Source organism: Ananas comosus, linkage group 14 (assembly GCF_001540865.1).
Source record: "Ananas comosus cultivar F153 linkage group 14, ASM154086v1, whole genome shotgun sequence".
NCBI classification, from domain to species: Eukaryota; Viridiplantae; Streptophyta; class Magnoliopsida; order Poales; family Bromeliaceae; genus Ananas; species Ananas comosus.
In genome coordinates, this window is record NC_033634.1 from 1,018,922 (window position 1) to 1,038,443 (window position 19,522).

The window sequence follows — 19,522 nt, forward strand, 5'->3', positions numbered from 1 at the left end:
TTCAAAACTTTAATTTTACTATCTAACCTTTCAATTTATGTGATCTAAACTAGCCAACGATACTTTGACTTTAAATTTTGAGTCCGTCGTTTATTTGTACAGATTTAGTTCGTATATTTCATATAATTATTACGATTATAAATTTATTAAAATAAGTAATTAGTTTAAATTTTGAAGCCAAGTTGCCGTTTGCTAATTCAAATCAAAAAGACTAGTAAAATAAAAAATTATGAAAGTTAGATAGCTATATCAAAATGATGCATAGTTCAGATATATTTTGTACATTTTTATCTTAAAATTTTGGCTTTAATTAACCCGTACCCACTAAGAAACTCAAAGCTGTCTGTTAAAATTTTAAATTAGGCCTACTATAATGGTGCTAAGGGTATAAAGGTTATAACATCTAATCACTTCATTACATGTCAGATATAATTTATCTACAATCAATCTCGTATACGTGGTGTGAACGTTATAGAAAAATGACTTTGTCGTCAGATATGAAAGCACGCTATTGCAAGTCAAAACACACCGAAGAATAGTAATTTAATTGAGAGGAGTACAGTATCTTTTCTTTTTTTTTTGAGGAAAGAATAACATGCTAGCAGTTTCATTCATGAGAATGGTGAACTGAACGACAGAGGTGAGGCAACACGAATCTCGGAGTGGGCGACAAAATTAATAATAATAAAAAATGGTTCTTGCATAGCTGGCATAAATACATAGTAGCCAAATATCTATGTAACTGCAGCAAAGATCTTGTATGTTTCTTAATCTTTCTAATGTTTTTTTTTTTGAGAGAAAAGTAGCAAGCTACCTGCTTCATTCATTGAAAATATGAACTAGGCTATAAGGGTGGGACAGCGGGGGCCCCGGACGGCACGTTAGAGAGAGAGAAAAAAGAAAAAAGAAAAAAGAAAAAAGCACTAACTAGGGAGAAGAAGGTCCCACTCTTGCACTATTAGCTTAAATTTTAGGACGGCTTGCTCAGGGTTCGGGAGGATCCTTCTAAAAATCAAGTCGTTCCTTACCTTCCAAATGGTCCACCAACTGCCCACCAGATCGGTAAGTCTGTTTCTCTTCGGGTGAACACCCTTCGTGTTTCTTCACCTATCCCAAACTAGATTCACGTCGACCCCCAGATCTTGATCGTGGACCTCGTCCACTCCCGACACTAAGGGCATGTTTGTTTTGGTGTAAGTGAATTCCATCACTTCCGTTATTTGTTTTGGTGTAAGTGAAAAATATAATGTAACTCAAGTTACGTAAGACCTCCACTTCATCTACTCTCGACTTTCTTCTCTAAAGTGCCGAACTCGACTTCCACCACACTCAACCTTCTCTAAAATATTTATTAAACAGTAAAACATAAACTCTACTTTCCTTATAATAGATTAGAATTACCTTATTTATAATAAATTAGAATTATCTTTAAATAATAATAAAAAAATTAATTATATAATAAGTTAAATTTTATAGCGATAAATTTACCATTATATTTAGGAGGTAATAGGATCCACTTACATCAAAACAAACAACGGAACTCACAAAATTAATTTCACCAGCACCAAGTTACATCAAAACAAACAGAAGAAGTAATTGAATTTAACTTTCAGACTATACGAGTTACGTCAAAACAAACAACCAAAAAATAATCACACTTCAGAGAAACTCAAACACTACTGCACTTGACTTACGTTGGATCTACAGATTCGTCAATCCAAACGAACCCTAAGAGAAACTTACAGAAGACGCACCGGGCAAATAAATGATCCACCGACTCCTTTTCTGACCCACATAGCACGCATGTCGAGTCATCCACCCACCCTCTCTTTAGAAGTTTATCGGTTGTGGCGTTTCTCTTCTTGAGTACCAACCAGACGAATACCTTGACCTTAATCTTTCCAATGTTAATAGCAAGTATAGTAAAATTAGAAAATAGTCTAAACTGGAAAAAAAATCAAAAATTATGTTTCTAGAAGCATATTTGGCTTTTCTTTCCACGTTCTTCTAGAAGCATAATTGTTTTTAAATTGTTTCTGAAATAACCAATTATTTTGCAAATGTTTCCAATTTAAGTTTTATCTAATCTTAATTAATAATAAATACAGAATGAAAAAAAAAAACATGAAGGAAGAATAAATGCATGCATGATATATATGTGCGTAATTGTTAGTAAAAGATAATTAGTTATTCAGAGATTATATAAGTATTGTGTTTTCCAAATGAAACTATATTAATAATTGAGAACTGTAAAACAAAAAAAAACAAACTTGTTGAAAAGCTTTTACTAGTTAATGATACAAATTGTGATAAAAATAGTTAGAACAAAGAACCCAATTAATTAGATTCAAATAAGATTATAAACAATATTTTGGATATTTTAAATTATTGTTTTTATGGTAAGTTGATGTATCTGCAAATCGATATGGTACTATGAATAGCATAAAACAAAGATATATATATTATTAAGGACCACTAATAATACTAATGTTGAAGTTGTTAATTTTTTTTGGTTTTCTTTTTTTTTATATATAGATTGAAGTTGCTTGTAGATATCTTACTCTTGAGATATGCAATTATGCATACCAAGTCATGGGTTACAAACATTCTTTTTTTAATTGCACCAAATTCTCATTGGAATGTTAAACTTGTTTATAGATTATGTCCATGATAAGGAGACGGCGCAAAGCATAAAGAGTTATTATCTCGTGCTATTAAATAAAATTAAAAAGAGCCCATTTTAGGCGACGCTACAAAAATTATCTTATAATCGAATAATTATTATGATAAAATTTAAATTAAATGATTTTTCTTATCGTACAATAATATTATTGTACATGTATATTATTGTACACGTATGATTACCCACTTTTTACCTTCACAATTTATATAACTACTTAGGTTGGAATGTTTCTAATAACAATAAGTCACGTTGTCGGCCCTTAGATGAAGGGATGGGCGGTTAGGATGATAGTGGTCCTATAAGGTTGAGTGAGTGGTTGGTTGAATAGTACAATCTACGGATGAAATGGTCAAAAGAATAAATTTAATAGTGAAAAATTTGATAGTAACAAATATTTGGTGCTATTAGAAGCACTCCAGCCGGACTGGGAATGCAAACGGGGCGGGAGGGCTCCCTACTTCCCACTCTATTTTTGGTCAGGGCAGGGCGGATTCAGAACACGTTATTTTTTATTTTATTTCTGGCTCCCACTTACCGTCTCGTTCGGGATGGATCGGGACGGGAGCGAATTTTTGACGAATTTTAACGGATCGGGACGGATTGAAAAAAGAAAAGGGTCTTACGCCTCACGCTGCATTTATTTGGCAGATCGGAACAGATTCGAGACGAATTATATTCTTTTATATTTTTTATTCACACTTACCATTGTATTCCGAACTGATAGGTGCGGGAGCTCCATCAACCCCGATCCATTTGTGTCCCTAAGCCGGACTCTTTATATAACTATGGAATGGTTCTAATAAATGGTTTTTTTTTTTTTTTTTTTAAGTGTGTGTGTGTGTGTCACAGTTGGAGTTAAAAAGGAAGGTGAGGGGCAAAATTGTCATTTCGAGTGTGCAGAGGGTTTTGTACGCATACTCTTTTGATGTGTGGTGGCGACCGACCAAACCGACCACGCCCGCCCCTTGGAAAAGCTTTTGATGACGGAATGCAACCACGAGAAAAATAATGCTTGATTTGTCTCTTTCCTCCATTTTTTTTTAAAATTCCAAATTCTTATCTTTTTGTTACAAAATATTTATTTTTTGATTTAATTTTATTTTTTGATTTATTTTTTTATAATTTATTTAAAAGTTTTGTATATTAGGTAGATAATGAGCGTGATCAAATGTTTAGAACTGAAAAATATATTCGACGTTCAAGTCATTATTTTGAATGAAATAAATCATCCCGTAAGTGAAAATTCAAACTCTTTTTTATATACTGCAAAAGTTCTTCTTAGATAACTTATCTCGGCTTTCCAACAAAACTTTAATGGTGTATTTGAAATAACTGGTCGTACCTAATACAGTTGGTTAAAAATTTGATAACTAGTACTTGAAATTCCAAATTCGAACTATAATTCATTTTTTTATATTTTTAGCTTAGTTTATATTATTAGTAATCTACCGTATTTTTAAAACCAACTCATCTGCAATACTTTTGGCACATTGTACCATGATAAATAATACCACAATAGTGATATGAATAATAGCATTTACTATCAATCCGAGGACAAAAATATGATAAGTACTACTTGTACACTCCCGTTTGGAGTTTACGTATATCTTATATTTTAACCATCCAAAAATTTTACTAAATTTTAATAATTTTTTGTAAAAGTAAAAAATTTGTCAAGATTAGCAGAGTAATTTCATCCACTCAAAGGCTAGGGCGTACAGATAGTATTATTTCAAAAATATTGAATTTTTTTAAATTTAATACATCTGCTCTATTAACAATAAATATTGTTCTATTAATGTCATTGTAATCTAGTGCTCTATTACACACTTGGGATAGTTCTTATTCCTTTTAAAAGAATAAATTTATGACGTTCCAGAATAAATTTAACGCATTGCCCAATAATACTGTAATATCTACACTAGATTTTAAAAATATTTAAATAATATATATAAAATGTAAATCGATCGCACTGTTCATATATACGAATTCGGAGATTTTGCAACTCCTTTATATTTCAGATATCTAAAAGTCAAGGCAAACCAAATTGAATTCAACAATATAGAAGATTTGACGCGTCCAATTAATTCAACTTTCCCTTTTAATTCTTTTTTTCTTTTCAAACTAACCTAACATCTATGAACCCCACAACATTGACATAGTTTCTACCTCTTTCACCTCCTCACATGTCACAACAATATTAGCATAAATATGTGTGTTAGCTGAAAAATTACGAATAATAAAATTGACATAATCCACCCTGTCACGCTAGCCAGGGTCTTTTGCGTAGACCCAGTCCACCATAGACCCCTCCACCTGAAAAGCATGTTATTATTAATATAATAAAATGCGGGTTCATGGGTGACATGGTGGACCAATTTCACGCAACCAATTTCTCCTTCATTGGTCGCGCGCATCTCTGCGCAGGGCGTGGGGCCCTCGCATTCTTTGTTGGACGAAAATACCCTTTTCTCTCTTTTTTTATGAATATGACGACCAGTAGTTGACCACCGCGACCATCCCTCCCTCGCATATAGAAGGAGGGCATGGTCGTAGTTAAGGCGAGGCGTAGGGGCAAATGCGTCAAGAGAAAAGTTCGCCTCTTGTCATCGCCTGGATTAGGGCGGTGGGCTTTTCCAGCTGTGAGGTGGGGCCCAAAATTGATTCGTGCACTCCTTTACGTCTCAGCATCCCATGTTGAACTTTTTTTTTTTTTTTTTTTTTTTTTAATGTTTGATCCCAAAGGGCATTAAAAAAAAAAATTTCTATAATTTTTTTTAAAAATTAGTAAAGATGTACCGAACTTATCTAAACTATAGACCATTATGAATCGGCTATCCAACTTTTCAACTTGTTTGATTCTGAATTATCAATGACGCTTTGGCTCTCGCGATTATGAATTTATTAAGAAAAGAAATTAGCTTAAATATTGAATTCACAATGTCATTGACTGGTTCAAATCAAATAAATTAAAAGGCTCGGTGAAAGATTAGATAGTCGATTTAAAACAGACCATAGTTCAGGTAAATTTTATACGTTTAAATCTAAAGAGCTCGTCGATGCAGATTGCAGAAGCGCGAAAAGAGTGATACCTGTATATGAAAGTTCTCAGAACTAGGAGAGTTGGAGTAAAACTGTACAGAAACCAAGTTGCAACATGAGACTTAAGAAGGGGACTGCGCCGTTACCAGAAACGAGAGTTTATTCCCACAGGAGGTGACAGGATCCTAATAACAATTTCCATTAGTTGATAAGTCTATTTTAGGAATGGAATAAAGGGCGGTTCCATTCATATTTTGTACTCATCCCCACCCACCCCCACTGTTAGTTAATCCACTTCTCCTTCAGATACTAGAGTTTATCTACGCAAGCTGAAGCTGCGTTGCGTTTTTTAGTAAAAGCCGCCCTGTGTGTGGGATTGTAGAAAGTTTGCGTTACATGTTGTAGAGAAGAGTAACTCAAAAATAATTTATTTTGCTATTATATAGATAATATTAGCTGTGTAATGAATTTTGCAATGACTATACTGAAAAATAATATATATATATATATATATATATATTTATATGTTTACTTTGAAGGGTGATTTGGACCGCTTGTCTTATACAAAAGAAGAAGAAGATGATGATGATGATGATGGATGGTTGGAAAACTTGCTTTATGTTCTTTGTTTGATTAGGGTGTTCAATTTAAATGTTTCTTCGACTACTTTGACTGAATTGGATATCAATTTATTGGAAGAAAAGATGGAGTTTTGACAGATAAGGACTAAAGAAAGGGCATCTCTTTAAGAAAGGACAGGAACCCAAAACACATTTAAATGTTCCAAAAATTGTGATGGACTAGCCAAAGCTGAATAATCGAAATGGCCCACTTGGGTCCGATTGGGTTAGGCAATAATTAAGATGAAAATAATGTGAATAATTAAGATGAAAATAATGTGAGGTATAGTGGATATGATTGGGCACAAATAAACATAAAGAGCTTGAATTATTGCAATGGATCCTAGCTAAAATATTGTACACATACATAAAATTATTATTATTATTATTTTTTCTTTTGACTACTTGGGTTGTCTTTTATTTTTCCTACTAGGTTGTTTGTAATAAGATTTAACTACGCTCTGCATCTTGAATTATAGGGATGGTATCTAGTATGTATTATATCAATCAAAATAATAGCAACGATAAGAAAGGAAAGAGAATTGCTATTTATACATCAAAAAGTAAGACAAAATTTTATACTCATCTATACATCTATATCTATACAAAAACATTAAAAGACGATCCCTTAACCGTTTTGCAGCTTCTTCTTGATTTCGGATGTGGGCCCCCAATATTTTTTTTTTTTCCTCTCTCACCCATCTGACCCGTGGGTCCCTTCTTCCCGGCGCCTCCGCTTCCTCCTACTCTTCCTACTGCGCTACTCCGATACCCTACATCTCTCTCGATGCTGTACCAACCCCTACGTTCCTTGTAGGGTTCGTACTCTTTTCGGCGCATTGATGGCGCCGCTCAACTGCTGCTTGCCCGGATCTGGTCATTAAATGCGCCGTGGAACCGCTGGCTTTCCGAAGATGGGTCCGGCCTGCACTGATGCAAGAATGTAGAAACTCCTTTTGGATTTTCGACGTTAAAAAAATTTGATAAAATAAATGAAACACATATTGACATTTGAATGGACAGGACGTAGAATTTTGAAATGTAATAGTTGCATTGCTCATTGACAAAACGTTCAGCAGTTCTAGAAGGGTAAAGATACATTGATGAGCAGTTCTCACCTTTTATCTTTTTTTCGTTTGTTATCTAATGATGAATGTACACTCAATATAATCACATACGAATTTGAATTTGAATGAACAAGAAAAATAAGAGTAACCAAACAAAATCGCAGCAGCGATCTTCCTCCCTGGAACTCCAAAAATATGGCAATTAAAAATTGAAGATAAAACGAAAAAGAAAATTGAGAACAAACACAGTGATTCGATTTTCCAAAGATGAAGGGCAAAAAATCCTCCTGTAGTTAAAGGATAAAACGAGTAGTCCCAAGAATCACCTCCATCTGATGCCTTGGGCAGTTAATTTATTACAGGGCAGATGCTCAACTACAAAACTGTCTCAGATAATGAAGAAGAAAGGGGAGACAGATGCCATCTCATCAGCGAGGGCAGTTATAAGGCACTCAGTTTACGGAAACATATTCAGGCGTCTTCGAGAGCGAGGACGCCGGGGAGAGGCTTGCCCTCCAACAGCTCCAGGCTGGCGCCGCCGCCGGTCGAGATGTGGCTCATCTTATCCGCGAGCCCCGCCTTCTCCACAGCTGCGACAGAGTCTCCCCCTCCGATGATGGTCGTGACACCTTTTCCAGTTAGTTCAGCCAATTTCTTGGCAATAGCCTGCGGGAAATTCATAGAGAATTGTTTAGAATTTGTTCACCGTGAGGTTGATTTGTTTGGCTTTTGGAATAACTTTTCCACTCTAAAGAGCAATTACTATGACGTGATCTTCTAGGTATCAAAAGTAGAAGCCCATGTTTGAAGCTTTTGCTTATGTTGTAGTACGAGGCTGCTCAACGAAGACGCCATTCGTGCTTCTTTGAGCTACTTAGCAGTGTGAAATGATCTTCGGGCTACTGAAAGCAGAAGCTGTGTTTTAAAGTGCTTGCCTTCTACAATTAAGCAAAGAAGTTGGAGGAATTCTACACGAAAGCTGTGAGAGCTACTATGAGCGACTCTGCTCAAACAGAATTTTTGCAGAAGCGCCAGCAGGACCAAGCAAGAAAAAATGGATGGAAGATAAGAATATAAAAGAAGAGCAACAAGTGAGGTTGCTTATTTATCACTTACATCAGTTCCCACTGCGAATTTCTCAAACTCAAAAACGCCCATGGGTCCATTCCAGATAATAGTCTTGGTGGTATCCAAGGCCTCACAGAATGTCTTGATTGCGTCTGGTCCGACGTCTAGGCCCATCCATCCATCAGGAATGGCAGATGCAGGCACAACCTGCATATATAAACCAGTATGATGTCTCCACCAAATTGAAGACCCTCCATTTGACGATTTTCAGGTAGAGGTCATTATGATCTTATGTTTTTTTTTGTTTTTTTTTTTTTCATGTAGAGGTCATTATGATCTTATGATTGTCTATACTACAGCGGATTCACTGCTAAAAATAAAGGCTTAAATAGTATATTAAAATTTGAAGCATGTGTCTCCATCATAATACTCTTATGTTCTTTTTTTTTTTTGCTTTAACAGTCCTATATATATAAAAAAAAAAAAAAACAGCAAGCAATGTAAAGTACGTGAAAAAACCTTGCTTTCAGCATCCGCAGCAAACTTGTTAGCAATGACCACATCACTAGGGAGCAAGATAGAAACCCCTTTAGACTTTGCTTTCTCGAGAAGCGAGGTTGCAAGATCAAGCTTGTCCTCCTCTACAAGGGAGGATCCAACAGAGTAGCCCTGAGCCTTGAAGAACGTGAAGATCATCCCGCCACCAAGGACAAGGATATCAACCTTCGCCAGCAGAGACTCCATCACTCCGATCTTAGTTGACACCTTCGATCCACCAACGATGGCAGCAAAGGGCTTCTTAGGGTTTGCGACAGCTCCAACAAGATAATCAAGTTCCTAAAACAAAATTATTTATTTCAGTGAAAGAAGAAACAAATAAAATACCGCATAGACATAATAACTGCAGGTAAAGAACATAGAGAAACATGCTTTTAAGTTTAAGCACGACATAAGAGGAGATAACCTAACTAATAACACTACAATATATAAAACAAAAAGGCAACTCTAGATGGTGGTGGGTATATCCTGAATATAATGGCCTTTCACATCGAAACTCAATAGATTTTCCCTCACAGGCACGGAGGATACATAAGTAGTGACTGAAGTAAGAAAATGATCGGAAAATACCTAGATAATTGGCAGGTAAAAAGAAATGGGCATGATACAGTTATAAATAAGAAACAATTGATGAGTCCAGAGAGGAACAGACCTTCTGCATAAGGAATCCAGCAACGGCCGGCTTCAAGAACTTGGCGACTCCCTCCGTGGAAGCGTGCGCTCTGTGAGCCGTACCAAAGGCATCATTCACATAAAGGTCAGCAAGAGCTGCAAGCTTCTTCGCAAACTCCGGGTCATTCTTCTCCTCTTCCTTGTAAAATCTCACATTCTCAAGGAGCAGAACACCTCCATCTGGAAGGGCAGCTACCAGCTTTTCAACCTCTTCACCAATGCAATCATTCGCCATCACAACCTACATGCGACCATGAAGCAATCAGAATGATGAAAGAGAAAATACTTCGTATATTCTCATAATAACGAATTTGTTCATTCCAGAGATGATTTCACTTACATTAACTCCAAGAAGCTCAGATAGCCTTGGCACCAGAGGCTTCAAGCTGTACTTTGGAGTCACACCTTTTGGACGGCCCTGCAAATCCAAAACCAATTACCATCAATCCCATACAAGCCAAACTAATTAATATTAATTACCAAAGAAGATAAAGAAAAACAGTGTCTGATAGTAAAGCTAAATAACAAGGAGTAATCAGTGCAGCAGCGCCTAGGTCGACCAACAAATGACCAATAAGAATATAAATGAATTCAAGCCCAGCTTGCTGTAGGAGCACATATGGACATAATTAGCCCAAAATTACTGTTTTATCTGGGGAGAAAGTGAATTGAGAGATAAAAGTGAGGAGAAAAAAACATAATTTTTAGAGTTAAAACAACTTACAAAGATTGATTATACAAAAGAATTCTTTTTAGTATGCCTACATAACATATATTAATGAGATATCCCACCTGCCATTAGTTCTCTGCTTAGATGAATCAAACACTTAAATCTACATGAGTTACACACACCAAATTATTAACCTACAGCCGAGTACAAAGAGTACGACTTTTCCAAAAAGTAACAACGAGCATCACCCCTTATAAGACTCAACAAACAGATCACAGCTCATCATCATCTGATTAAACTAAATAGTCAAATAAGATCAACACGCTTTACACTATCACTAACAAATCGAAATCAATTAGATCAAAAGAGAACCTACTAATTACCTACTAATCAACATGGAAAAAAAAAAAAAAAAATCTCACAACAAATGGAAAACATGCATCAACTCACGAGCACGATCATAACCAAAAGAGTTCGATCGAAGGCGAGAGCAGGAGCTCACCAAGTGACTGCACAGGATCACCTTGGCCCCGTTCTGCATCAAATACTTGATCGTGGGCACCGAGGAGCGGATCCGGGTGTCGTCAGTGATCTTCTGGTTCTCGTCCAAGGGCACGTTGAGATCCACGCGCACGAACACCCTCTTCCCCTTGAGATCCGCCTCCTTGAGATCGCCCACGCTCTTCTTCACCGCCATTTCGAAGATCGAACTAAATCGATGTAAAATACCGCAAAAATCGCAGAAATTAGGAGATCGTATCGATCGAGGCGAAGGAAATCGAATCGATCGGTTTGGGAGATGGGAACGGGAGGGAGAGAGAGAGAGTGAGAGAGAGACGAAGAGAAAAAGCAGAGCACGGAGTAGAGCGACAAATGGAGAGCCGTGGGCCTTTCTAGAAGATAAGAGGGAGAAAAAGGACGCGGCGTATTTTAATCAGGATATGCTAACGTGCGCCGATGTATCGTGAAGTGGACCAAGATATTTTATTCGACCATCCTCTTCGGCCTAATAAGCCCAATAAGCCCGATCTTATTTGGGCCTAATAAAGGCCTATGTCAATGGCCCAATAAATCAAATTGGCCCGAGCAATCTCCATTTGGGTCCGATTGTGGTCAAATCCTAATCTGGGATTAAGAGTTAATTAAAACGGCTCGGGTGAGATAACGCACTTGAGAACCAGTTTGAAAATGGATTGTAATTAACCATAATAATTATCGAGCTAATTTCAATTTACTAGAAAGATTGTTTTGTTCTTTTATTTTTTTAATACATGTAAAAAGCCTCTTCGACTACTCTGAAACCGCCTAAAACAACCGTTGCAAATGGTTTCGCCATTTTGGCTCTTTCTAAACCCTTTTTAAGAGTCCATTTCCTCTACTATCGAATATTTGAATGTAGTTGAATAGCTTTGCATCGAATAAACTTTTCACATAATCTATGGTTTGGGTAATATGTAAAGTTTGTTGCTTATGATATTTGTATAAAATGTTTGATCAGTTTTGTGATCATAAAAACTACCGAGGGGAAAAAAAAAAAGAAAAAGAAAAAAGAAAAATCCTACCAGTGGGTTTTGGATGAATAATTATGAGGCCAAAATACTAAAGAGATCCCACATGCAAATTCACAGAGAATCTGATACATTGATGAGCGAAATATGAAAATGTCATGCTAAGATAAATAATCTGTTGACAATGAGCATCATCGCGACACGAAGAAGATACATCTCATAATTATTTTCATTATTAGCAACAAAGGAAGATAATTATTTTGTACACCTTGATAAGATAATTTACTAACTCTTCTGAGATTTGAGCTCTGCAACTCTCTCCTCTGTACTCTTCAGGGCATCTGTGTAGATGCTTATCAACTGCAGCACAAGTTAGAGTGAGAAAATTCAGAAAATTATGTTTGCTCATAGGCGAAAAGAAGGGGAAAACACAAAGACAGATAAATGTTCGAAAATCATTCGAAAATCATGTCTAAATCGTACTTCATCTACTTCACTTGAGGATATAATTAGCGGTGGCGACATCATTATGTTATCACCAGCAACTCGAACAAGCATTCCACGCTTCTCACACTCGGATCCAAAAATCGCACCCACCCCTGAAATTTAATCAATTAAAGCAATGAAACTCTCAAAATAGTTTATTAAGCTTTTACAACACATTTTCAATAATCTAATGAAGTATTGAGGGTACCCCATTCAGGAGGGAATGGATCATTAGGAGACTTGTTGTCCGCAAATTCAGTCCCGAGTATCAATCCATTCCCGCGTATCTGCATTCAAATGGCTATTTTCAGATGTCTGAAACCAGAGTTTTGTATGAAACAAGAGTGTTAAGACATATTTAGTATCTTCTTAACAAACAGTATAAGCTTTTTCAGGGAATAGGAGACTATACCTCGCCAATGATGGGACTCCCTGAGAAGGCTTTTAGGCCGTCTTGGAACCTTGGAGATACAGCCTTGACATGTTCAGGAATGTTCCTCTCCCTAAATTTAAAATATTTTTAATTCCGTCCAGATTCATAGGATAATAATGGACCGATGAAGATGAGTATTCACAGTAATAACGCATAATACGAATAAATATTGTGGGCTAAAAAGCAGGAAACTCCCTATAGATATCAAAATCAACACCACCGCCAGCACGCAATATTGAAACCTATGTATTTCACCTCCTTAAATTACAATATTTCATCACTTTGCTTCTATCGCCATTCCATTAGGTGATATTTCTCACAATGCTCATGTAGAACATATGTTGTAAATTTACAGCGAAGGGAAGCACCGTAAAATTGAGATATTTACAGGGAATGTCCTGTATTTTAGCCAATTTGTTAACTAGAAAGAGAATGACAGGTAGAGTAACAATGCTTACTTATATATCTTAAGTGCTTCTAGAGCGACAGCACAAGATACCGGATGTCCAGAGTATGTAAACCCATGAGAAAATGAACCTGTAATGAACCAATGTAATTTAGAGGACAACATAAGCATATAATACTTCGCGATGGCACAAAATTGAGTCTTTATTGGAAATGACAATACAAGCTTACCAAGCTTATTGCTCTGAGAATATATTACTTCCGAAATTTCTGGGCTAACAAGAATCGCACCAATTGGCATATATGCAGATGACAGAGCCTAAAAATCATGAATTGTAAGTAAAAATTTCTTTTGTATATGCAAATCATCAAACTTGGGACTCACTTTTGCTATGGAGACAAGATCAGGTTTAATGTTATATTTGTCGCATCCAAACATTGTACCCAACCTTCCAAATGCGGTAATGACCTAAGATGTAGCAGATAAAAAATATGCAACATCACTGTGAACAGGAAAATATGTTCATTTTGAGCTTATGGTGGTGTGTATGCACAGAATATTGTACCTCATCTGCTATGAAAAGAATATCATATTTCTTCACGACAGCTTGCATCTGTAAAGGATCAAAAGTGACACAAGCATGAGTTAGGGAAAATGTTGATCCAAATGGCAAATAAGTATATGTATTTTACTTGACGAGAGATCTTGTTGGAATTAGATAACATTATCATATAATAGTGAATTTACAAGACCGAACTAATAACAGTTGTATATTAGCCAACGATCGTGATCCCCAGAAGCCTCTTTTTCTAAATTAATAAAGATGAAAGATAATTCAAGTAAATAAAAAAAGCAATCAACAGGTCATTGATTCAGCAGAGAGATGATAATGAAAGCACTGGTCGAAATATGTTTCAAATGCAAATACTTTTCTTTTTACACTTAGTTTTTGTTCATGAAGGAAAAAAGCAGTGATAATTAAGACGAATCAACATATGTAAAAATTGAATAAGAACTTTTATCAATTTTGCAGTAGATACTGTGTAATATTACCTTTTCAAAATAGGTATCTGGGGGAGGAATAACACCTCCAGCACCCATAACAGGTTCTGCAATGAAAGCAGCAATCTGCAAAAATTACCTATATCAGCAACAAATTATCTTCTGGCTTAATGTAATGTTCCACAAGATAATAAAAAAGAATCTTACTGTATCAGGCCCTTCTTTCAGAATAAGATTCTCCAAGTTATTGGCTAATCTGGTTGAAAATTCCTCCTCTGTCTCTCCTGGTTTTTTTAATAAATAACATCATTAATATAAATGCAGATATTCTTGCCGACTTCATCTAATCGACAATAAATTGGTACCTGGTAGATGGTAGCGCCAATAGTGAGGGCAATCAGTGTGCAATACAAAAGGTGCAGGTAGATCAAACTTTTGGTGCAGAGCTGGAAGGCTGTTGATGCAGAGAATTGTTAAGAAATTAAAGATTTGCAGCAGAAAGGAAGCATTTCTTTAGTAATGAAGCAGATGAATCAAAAACAACTTATTCTCAAGTTAAGTTGATGCACTTCAACAAGGTGTGAAAGTATACCAACTTATGCTTTTAGACTTACCCAGAAAGACTAGCTGAAATTAATGTCGATCCATGGTACCTGCAAAAAAGAGTCAAAAAGTTGATTATATTCAATAAGAAACTACTAGAATTTTTGAAATCTCCTAAACATGATATATCTCTCAGCTAGAAAGAGAAGGCAGCAAAAAGGGATAAAACAAAGTAAATTGAAGAACAATTCCTTAATTAGTTTTCATTAAATATCAGACTCCATTAAAACATGATCAGCAGGAAGAGATTCTTTTTTAAAAAGGAAAAACTAACAGAGAAAAAGACCCACTTTTCTGAGGAAAAGAATACAGAATACAAATATATGTTGCAAGTGATTAAGAAGATTTCTTACGCTTTTGACCGTGCTATGAATTTCTTCTTTTTAGGCCTTCCTAGTGCATTATTATAATACCACACGAGTTTTACCTGAAAGAAACAGCAATTAATGCACAGACGAAAAAAACCTTGTAATTCAGAGGGGATCAGTTTATGCCTTTCATTAGCTGGTCAGAATAGCAAATTGGACCCCATGTTTCTGGAATATCTATAGCATAAAAGAAACTTCTAATGAACCAGAAGTAAAAAACCAAATTGTGGCCTAATAGAATTGAACAAAGGCAGGAGTAACCACTATAATACTGTATTATCTTCCATTAGCATCACATACCAGAGAATCGTTGGCTTCGGAACCACTATTCGTGAAAAATACTTTTCCCATTTTACGTGCTGTGAAAAAATCAAGAAGTTCCTTTGCAAGGTCCTGTACTCAACTCAAACAAGTGACAATAATTTGAGCAGGGGAATAGGATTGTCTCATTCAAACTGTGGAAAAAAAGTAAAAAGTAGATAACAAACTCGAGAAGAAATGTGTAGCGGCCATAGTAAATATTGAACCATCAGGAATTGCCCTGAAGACTTGTTTCTCAGGCCGAGTCCAATTTTTCAGATTATTTAGCAAACAAAGAGTTATATTTACCAGGCTGGGCTTCGTTGTACGATTCCAAAAGGAGTGGTAGAATGGCAATTTGTTTAATTGCTCAGTCGCAGCTTTGACAAGGCGAGGTTCATTTCCACCTAATATTTTTAAGAATGGTGTAGTTATGAAGCAAGAGAAGAAAAGCAAGTACAATACCTGAATTTACCATAAGTTGATTGAAAAAACACTTCTAGTACGAGAACCTATATGAATTATAAGCGCCTTAAGTATGACTTTAGAACCTATATGTCAGTAATCTAAAAGAAATTTTACTTGCCTAAAGCTGTGCACCATAGTCCAGCAAGCGAATCTAGATATTTCTTCCCATTGATGTCATAGACATAGCAACCCTGCAACATTTATCACACATTCGTAAAGTAAATGTTAATACTAACTACTAAGTATACCGACATAACCTGCTCTAAAGTCCAAAAACACTTTTCGTAAAATTGCTTCTATATTGTAAGCATCATACCTCTGATTTCTCAATAACTAGGGGGTGTAAGTCGCTGCTCTGCCATCCAGCGGTAAATGGAGCCAACATCCCATGTCCCTTAAACCTATCATCATTATTACGAGAACTCAATCTATTTTAGTGGATAACAAATGCATGAATATAAGTAGCTTGACATAGCCGACAATGCAAGCAATGATGGTAAAAAAGAACTCTACTGTAAAATTATAACTTCAGATTTTCCAACATATGATACTCTTCATACCCTTTTTCTTCTGTTGTCTCGGACTGAAGAGATGCCTCCGAGCTCATCTGCCTATTAAAAGGATCAGCGCTCGCAATTGGTTGCCTTTGCGCGATGCTGGCACTTGCAGCATGCCTTATGAGGCTGCTAACCTGTAAAAAGGAGTGAACGAAATAGCCGAAACGTAATGTAATAAATTTTTAACTAGTTTTGATTTACTTATATTCTCAGTTCTAAAATGATCTTTTGTTTCAAATTTCAATCGAATGGATTCATTGCACATCTGCATATTGAATAGCTACTACAAACAAATACAAGCTTTTCTTTTCTTTTGACACTACCTCAACTTTTAATTACTTTGATTTAAGCTATTCACTAAAATTAACGGCTCGTTGTTAACTGCTAACAAAATTATCACACTTCCAACGACTAAAAAGTGTTAAAAACAGCTAAATTTAACATAATCACTATAAAACTTGAAAAAAAAAAAATCCCAAATTTCACTGATAAACACAATTTAGAACAACAAAATCAAATTTTACTGCAATTTTAATAAAAAAAAAGGAGAACACTTAAGAGGGGTCTACATAAAAATAACCTAGAGTTAAGGGGATCCCTGTACATTTATACCATGTTTACAGCATCAAACGCCCGATTTCAAACTAATCAAACGCACACGATCGGAGATCCTAATCCGATCAAAGATACTAATCAACAGCGAAGCATCCGCGCTTACGCCGCAAAGAGATGGGATTGGGTTTACCTTCATGGAGGCCCTGGATCGAAGGAGATCCTTAACTATCATCATCTCCGACCTCTGAAGAATCCCTCTTTCGCTTCCTCGAAGAAGAACAAGGAGAGAGAGAGAGAGAGAGAGACTCTTTGTTGTTCAACAAGTGTTTTATATTTGAATCGAATTATTATTATTAGATTTAAAAAAACGGTGGAAATATGATGATGACGACGATGATGATTATCTCAAATAAAATGGGGGGGGTGCTCAGAATCTTCAGATCAGCATTTGGATGTGAAATTACCAAATTGACCTCTTACTTTGAATCTTGAGCTCGGGGATCGGAGCATTAGATTAGGAAAGTTCTCACCTACTCTTCTAATATATATTTTTTTCTCCAAAGCTGTTTAATTTTTATCTCTAGATTAGGAAAGTTCTCACCTACTCATATATATTTTTTGCTCCAAAGCCGTTTAATTTTTATCTCAAAAACCTACATTCATACATCCGTATTATATTTTGTATCTAACAGAAGAGTTTGATGTTGGCTTAAATAAATCAGTATCCTTTCCTGTAACGGAAGGCCGAGTTGGGCCGAGTCACGTTTGAATGACGTCAGGCTGGATAGGCCTAGTCATGTTCGAAATGGCTTGAGGCCGGGTGGGCCGAGTTACAATTAAAATTCGTGGGTGTTGTATCTATATATTTTAAGTGGATTGATTGTGTATTTCTAATAGCTTGAGCATTTGGGATTAATGGTTAGCGCAAACAATTTGACAAGTGGTATCAGAGCTAGTGGTCATGGATTCGATTCCCGCATGCACGCGCGGAGGGGGGATTGTCCATGCATGTGGCGGAAGGCGTCACAATTGAGACCTGTAGGTGCTGTATTGGTTATTTATTTTTAAGAACTTGAGCTTTTGGGATTAATGGAAAGCGCCAACGATCCGACATTGGGTGGGACCCAATGAAATCATTAAGTGGTTATTTTGCTCATTTAAAGTTATTTTGTACAAATTTTTAATCAAATATTCAAAGCCTACGAAAAACTTGAGTGTCGATATTGATCAGCTATTATGACCTACAATACATGACAAAAATTGACAGATTATATATAGCGTATAAACTTATCTTTTAACGGAGAAACTATGAAGCCAATTTCGTATAATTTCAAACAGATTATGCTTAGAGTTTCGTCAATTCAAATTATCTCTTCAGTGAACAGACGTTTTATATAAAAAAAAAATAGCCATACATATTTATACAATTTATGCTCCCTACTGGTCCGAGGTGCTCAGAGTGGAGATTTCATTTGCAACATTCTACTTCAATTGCATGAATTCCAAAGTTTCTCAAAAACATGAATTTTGGAGCAAATTCAATTAGTGTCGTTAGAATCCACATCCACAAACTATAAAAGTGATAACATAAGATAATAACATTGGACCCGATTAAGATATTGCAATAATTTAGTATACATTTGACTCAGCTTACGCACGAATTTCTCTTTCAAAAAAAAATATATATATTTATATATATTTTAACTTAGAAATAAAAATGTTGGTTTATTTTTTAGAATAATTTTACTTAAGCTGAGCCAAAGTATCTTTAATTGCCTATCATCCGTAACATTCACAACATAAGTCAATAGAGTGCTAATGTCGTTGTCAATTGAGTAATAATAATTCTCTAAAAAAAATTTAATAATAATTACAATGATAATGATAGTAATATACTTATCCCTCAAGCATATGTGGTGGAAGTAGTGATTAATCGAAAGCAATATGTTTTTGTTTAAAAAAAAAAAAAAAAAAAAAACATGCTTCATGATGTGGTCGAACAAACGAGTCCCCAATAAAACAGTGAGCTCATAAAAGAAATAATTATCAGATAATCCAATGTTAAGGAATAAGATTATATGCTTTAACTATAATTACTTTGACTTAAGGTTTAAAATTCTTCCACTGGATTTATGTATTTAGGAGAAATTTTTAATAAAACATTAATTTTTCTTTATTTTTTTTTCCCCAAACACTGGGTTGATAAAATTATTGGGTAGTTTCACAGATACAAGCCAATCAAAATCATGATATTAACAAATTATTTTAATACTACAGATAAATAAAATTTTATTAAATTAGATCAAAATTTAATAAATACTACATTATCCTTTCATTTTAACTCTCTAGTTATCTTTTTTTTTAAAGAAAACTTTAAATACCACTCTTATGGTTTCACACTTTCTCACTTCAGTATCCTGTGATTTAAAGTGTATTAATTTTGTATCCTATGATTT

General features: G+C 35.4%; 2 protein-coding genes across 2 annotated transcripts; both read right to left on the minus strand.

Annotated features, from left to right (window-relative positions):
• LOC109720387 (phosphoglycerate kinase, cytosolic) lies at positions 7,646-11,260 on the minus strand. The gene is made up of 6 exons (XM_020247455.1): positions 10,883-11,260; positions 10,051-10,128; positions 9,691-9,951; positions 9,000-9,317; positions 8,529-8,687; positions 7,646-8,078 (listed from the first exon to the last, which is right to left on the minus strand). The coding sequence occupies exons 1-6, from the start codon at positions 11,075-11,077 to the stop codon at positions 7,884-7,886; spliced, it is 1,206 nt and encodes a 401-aa protein (XP_020103044.1). The 5' UTR covers positions 11,078-11,260; the 3' UTR covers positions 7,646-7,883.
• Positions 11,978-17,427, minus strand: LOC109720692 (gamma-aminobutyrate transaminase 1, mitochondrial-like). Its single transcript, XM_020247958.1, has 19 exons — positions 17,257-17,427; positions 16,515-16,645; positions 16,271-16,355; positions 16,073-16,145; positions 15,796-15,893; positions 15,487-15,579; positions 15,172-15,245; positions 14,830-14,868; positions 14,581-14,669; positions 14,423-14,499; positions 14,267-14,341; positions 13,779-13,826; positions 13,598-13,681; positions 13,444-13,531; positions 13,266-13,344; positions 12,787-12,877; positions 12,583-12,661; positions 12,372-12,487; positions 11,978-12,248 (listed from the first exon to the last, which is right to left on the minus strand). Exons 1-19 carry the CDS (start codon positions 17,299-17,301, stop codon positions 12,174-12,176), a joined length of 1,539 nt encoding a protein of 512 aa, XP_020103547.1. The 5' UTR covers positions 17,302-17,427; the 3' UTR covers positions 11,978-12,173.

What these genes read in the sequence shown, in the direction of transcription:
- LOC109720387 (XM_020247455.1), bottom strand. Translation starts at nt 11,077, where the DNA reads ATGGCGGTGAAGAAGAGCGTGGGCGATCTCAAGGAGGCGGATCTCAAG. An exon ending in CTGAGCTTCTTGGAGTTAAT is followed by an intron (nt 9,952 to 10,050) that starts GTAAGTGAAATC and finishes GGTCGCATGTAG; the next exon opens with GTTGTGATGGCGAATGATTG. An exon ending in AATTCGCAGTGGGAACTGAT is followed by an intron (nt 8,079 to 8,528) that starts GTAAGTGATAAA and finishes AATTTCCCGCAG; the next exon opens with GCTATTGCCAAGAAATTGGC.
- LOC109720692 (XM_020247958.1), bottom strand. Translation starts at nt 17,301, where the DNA reads ATGATGATAGTTAAGGATCTCCTTCGATCCAGGGCCTCCATGAAG. An exon ending in GTACAACGAAGCCCAGCCTG is followed by an intron (nt 15,580 to 15,795) that starts GTAAATATAACT and finishes AGTTGAGTACAG; the next exon opens with GACCTTGCAAAGGAACTTCT. An exon ending in CAGATACCTATTTTGAAAAG is followed by an intron (nt 13,827 to 14,266) that starts GTAATATTACAC and finishes GATCCTTTACAG; the next exon opens with ATGCAAGCTGTCGTGAAGAA.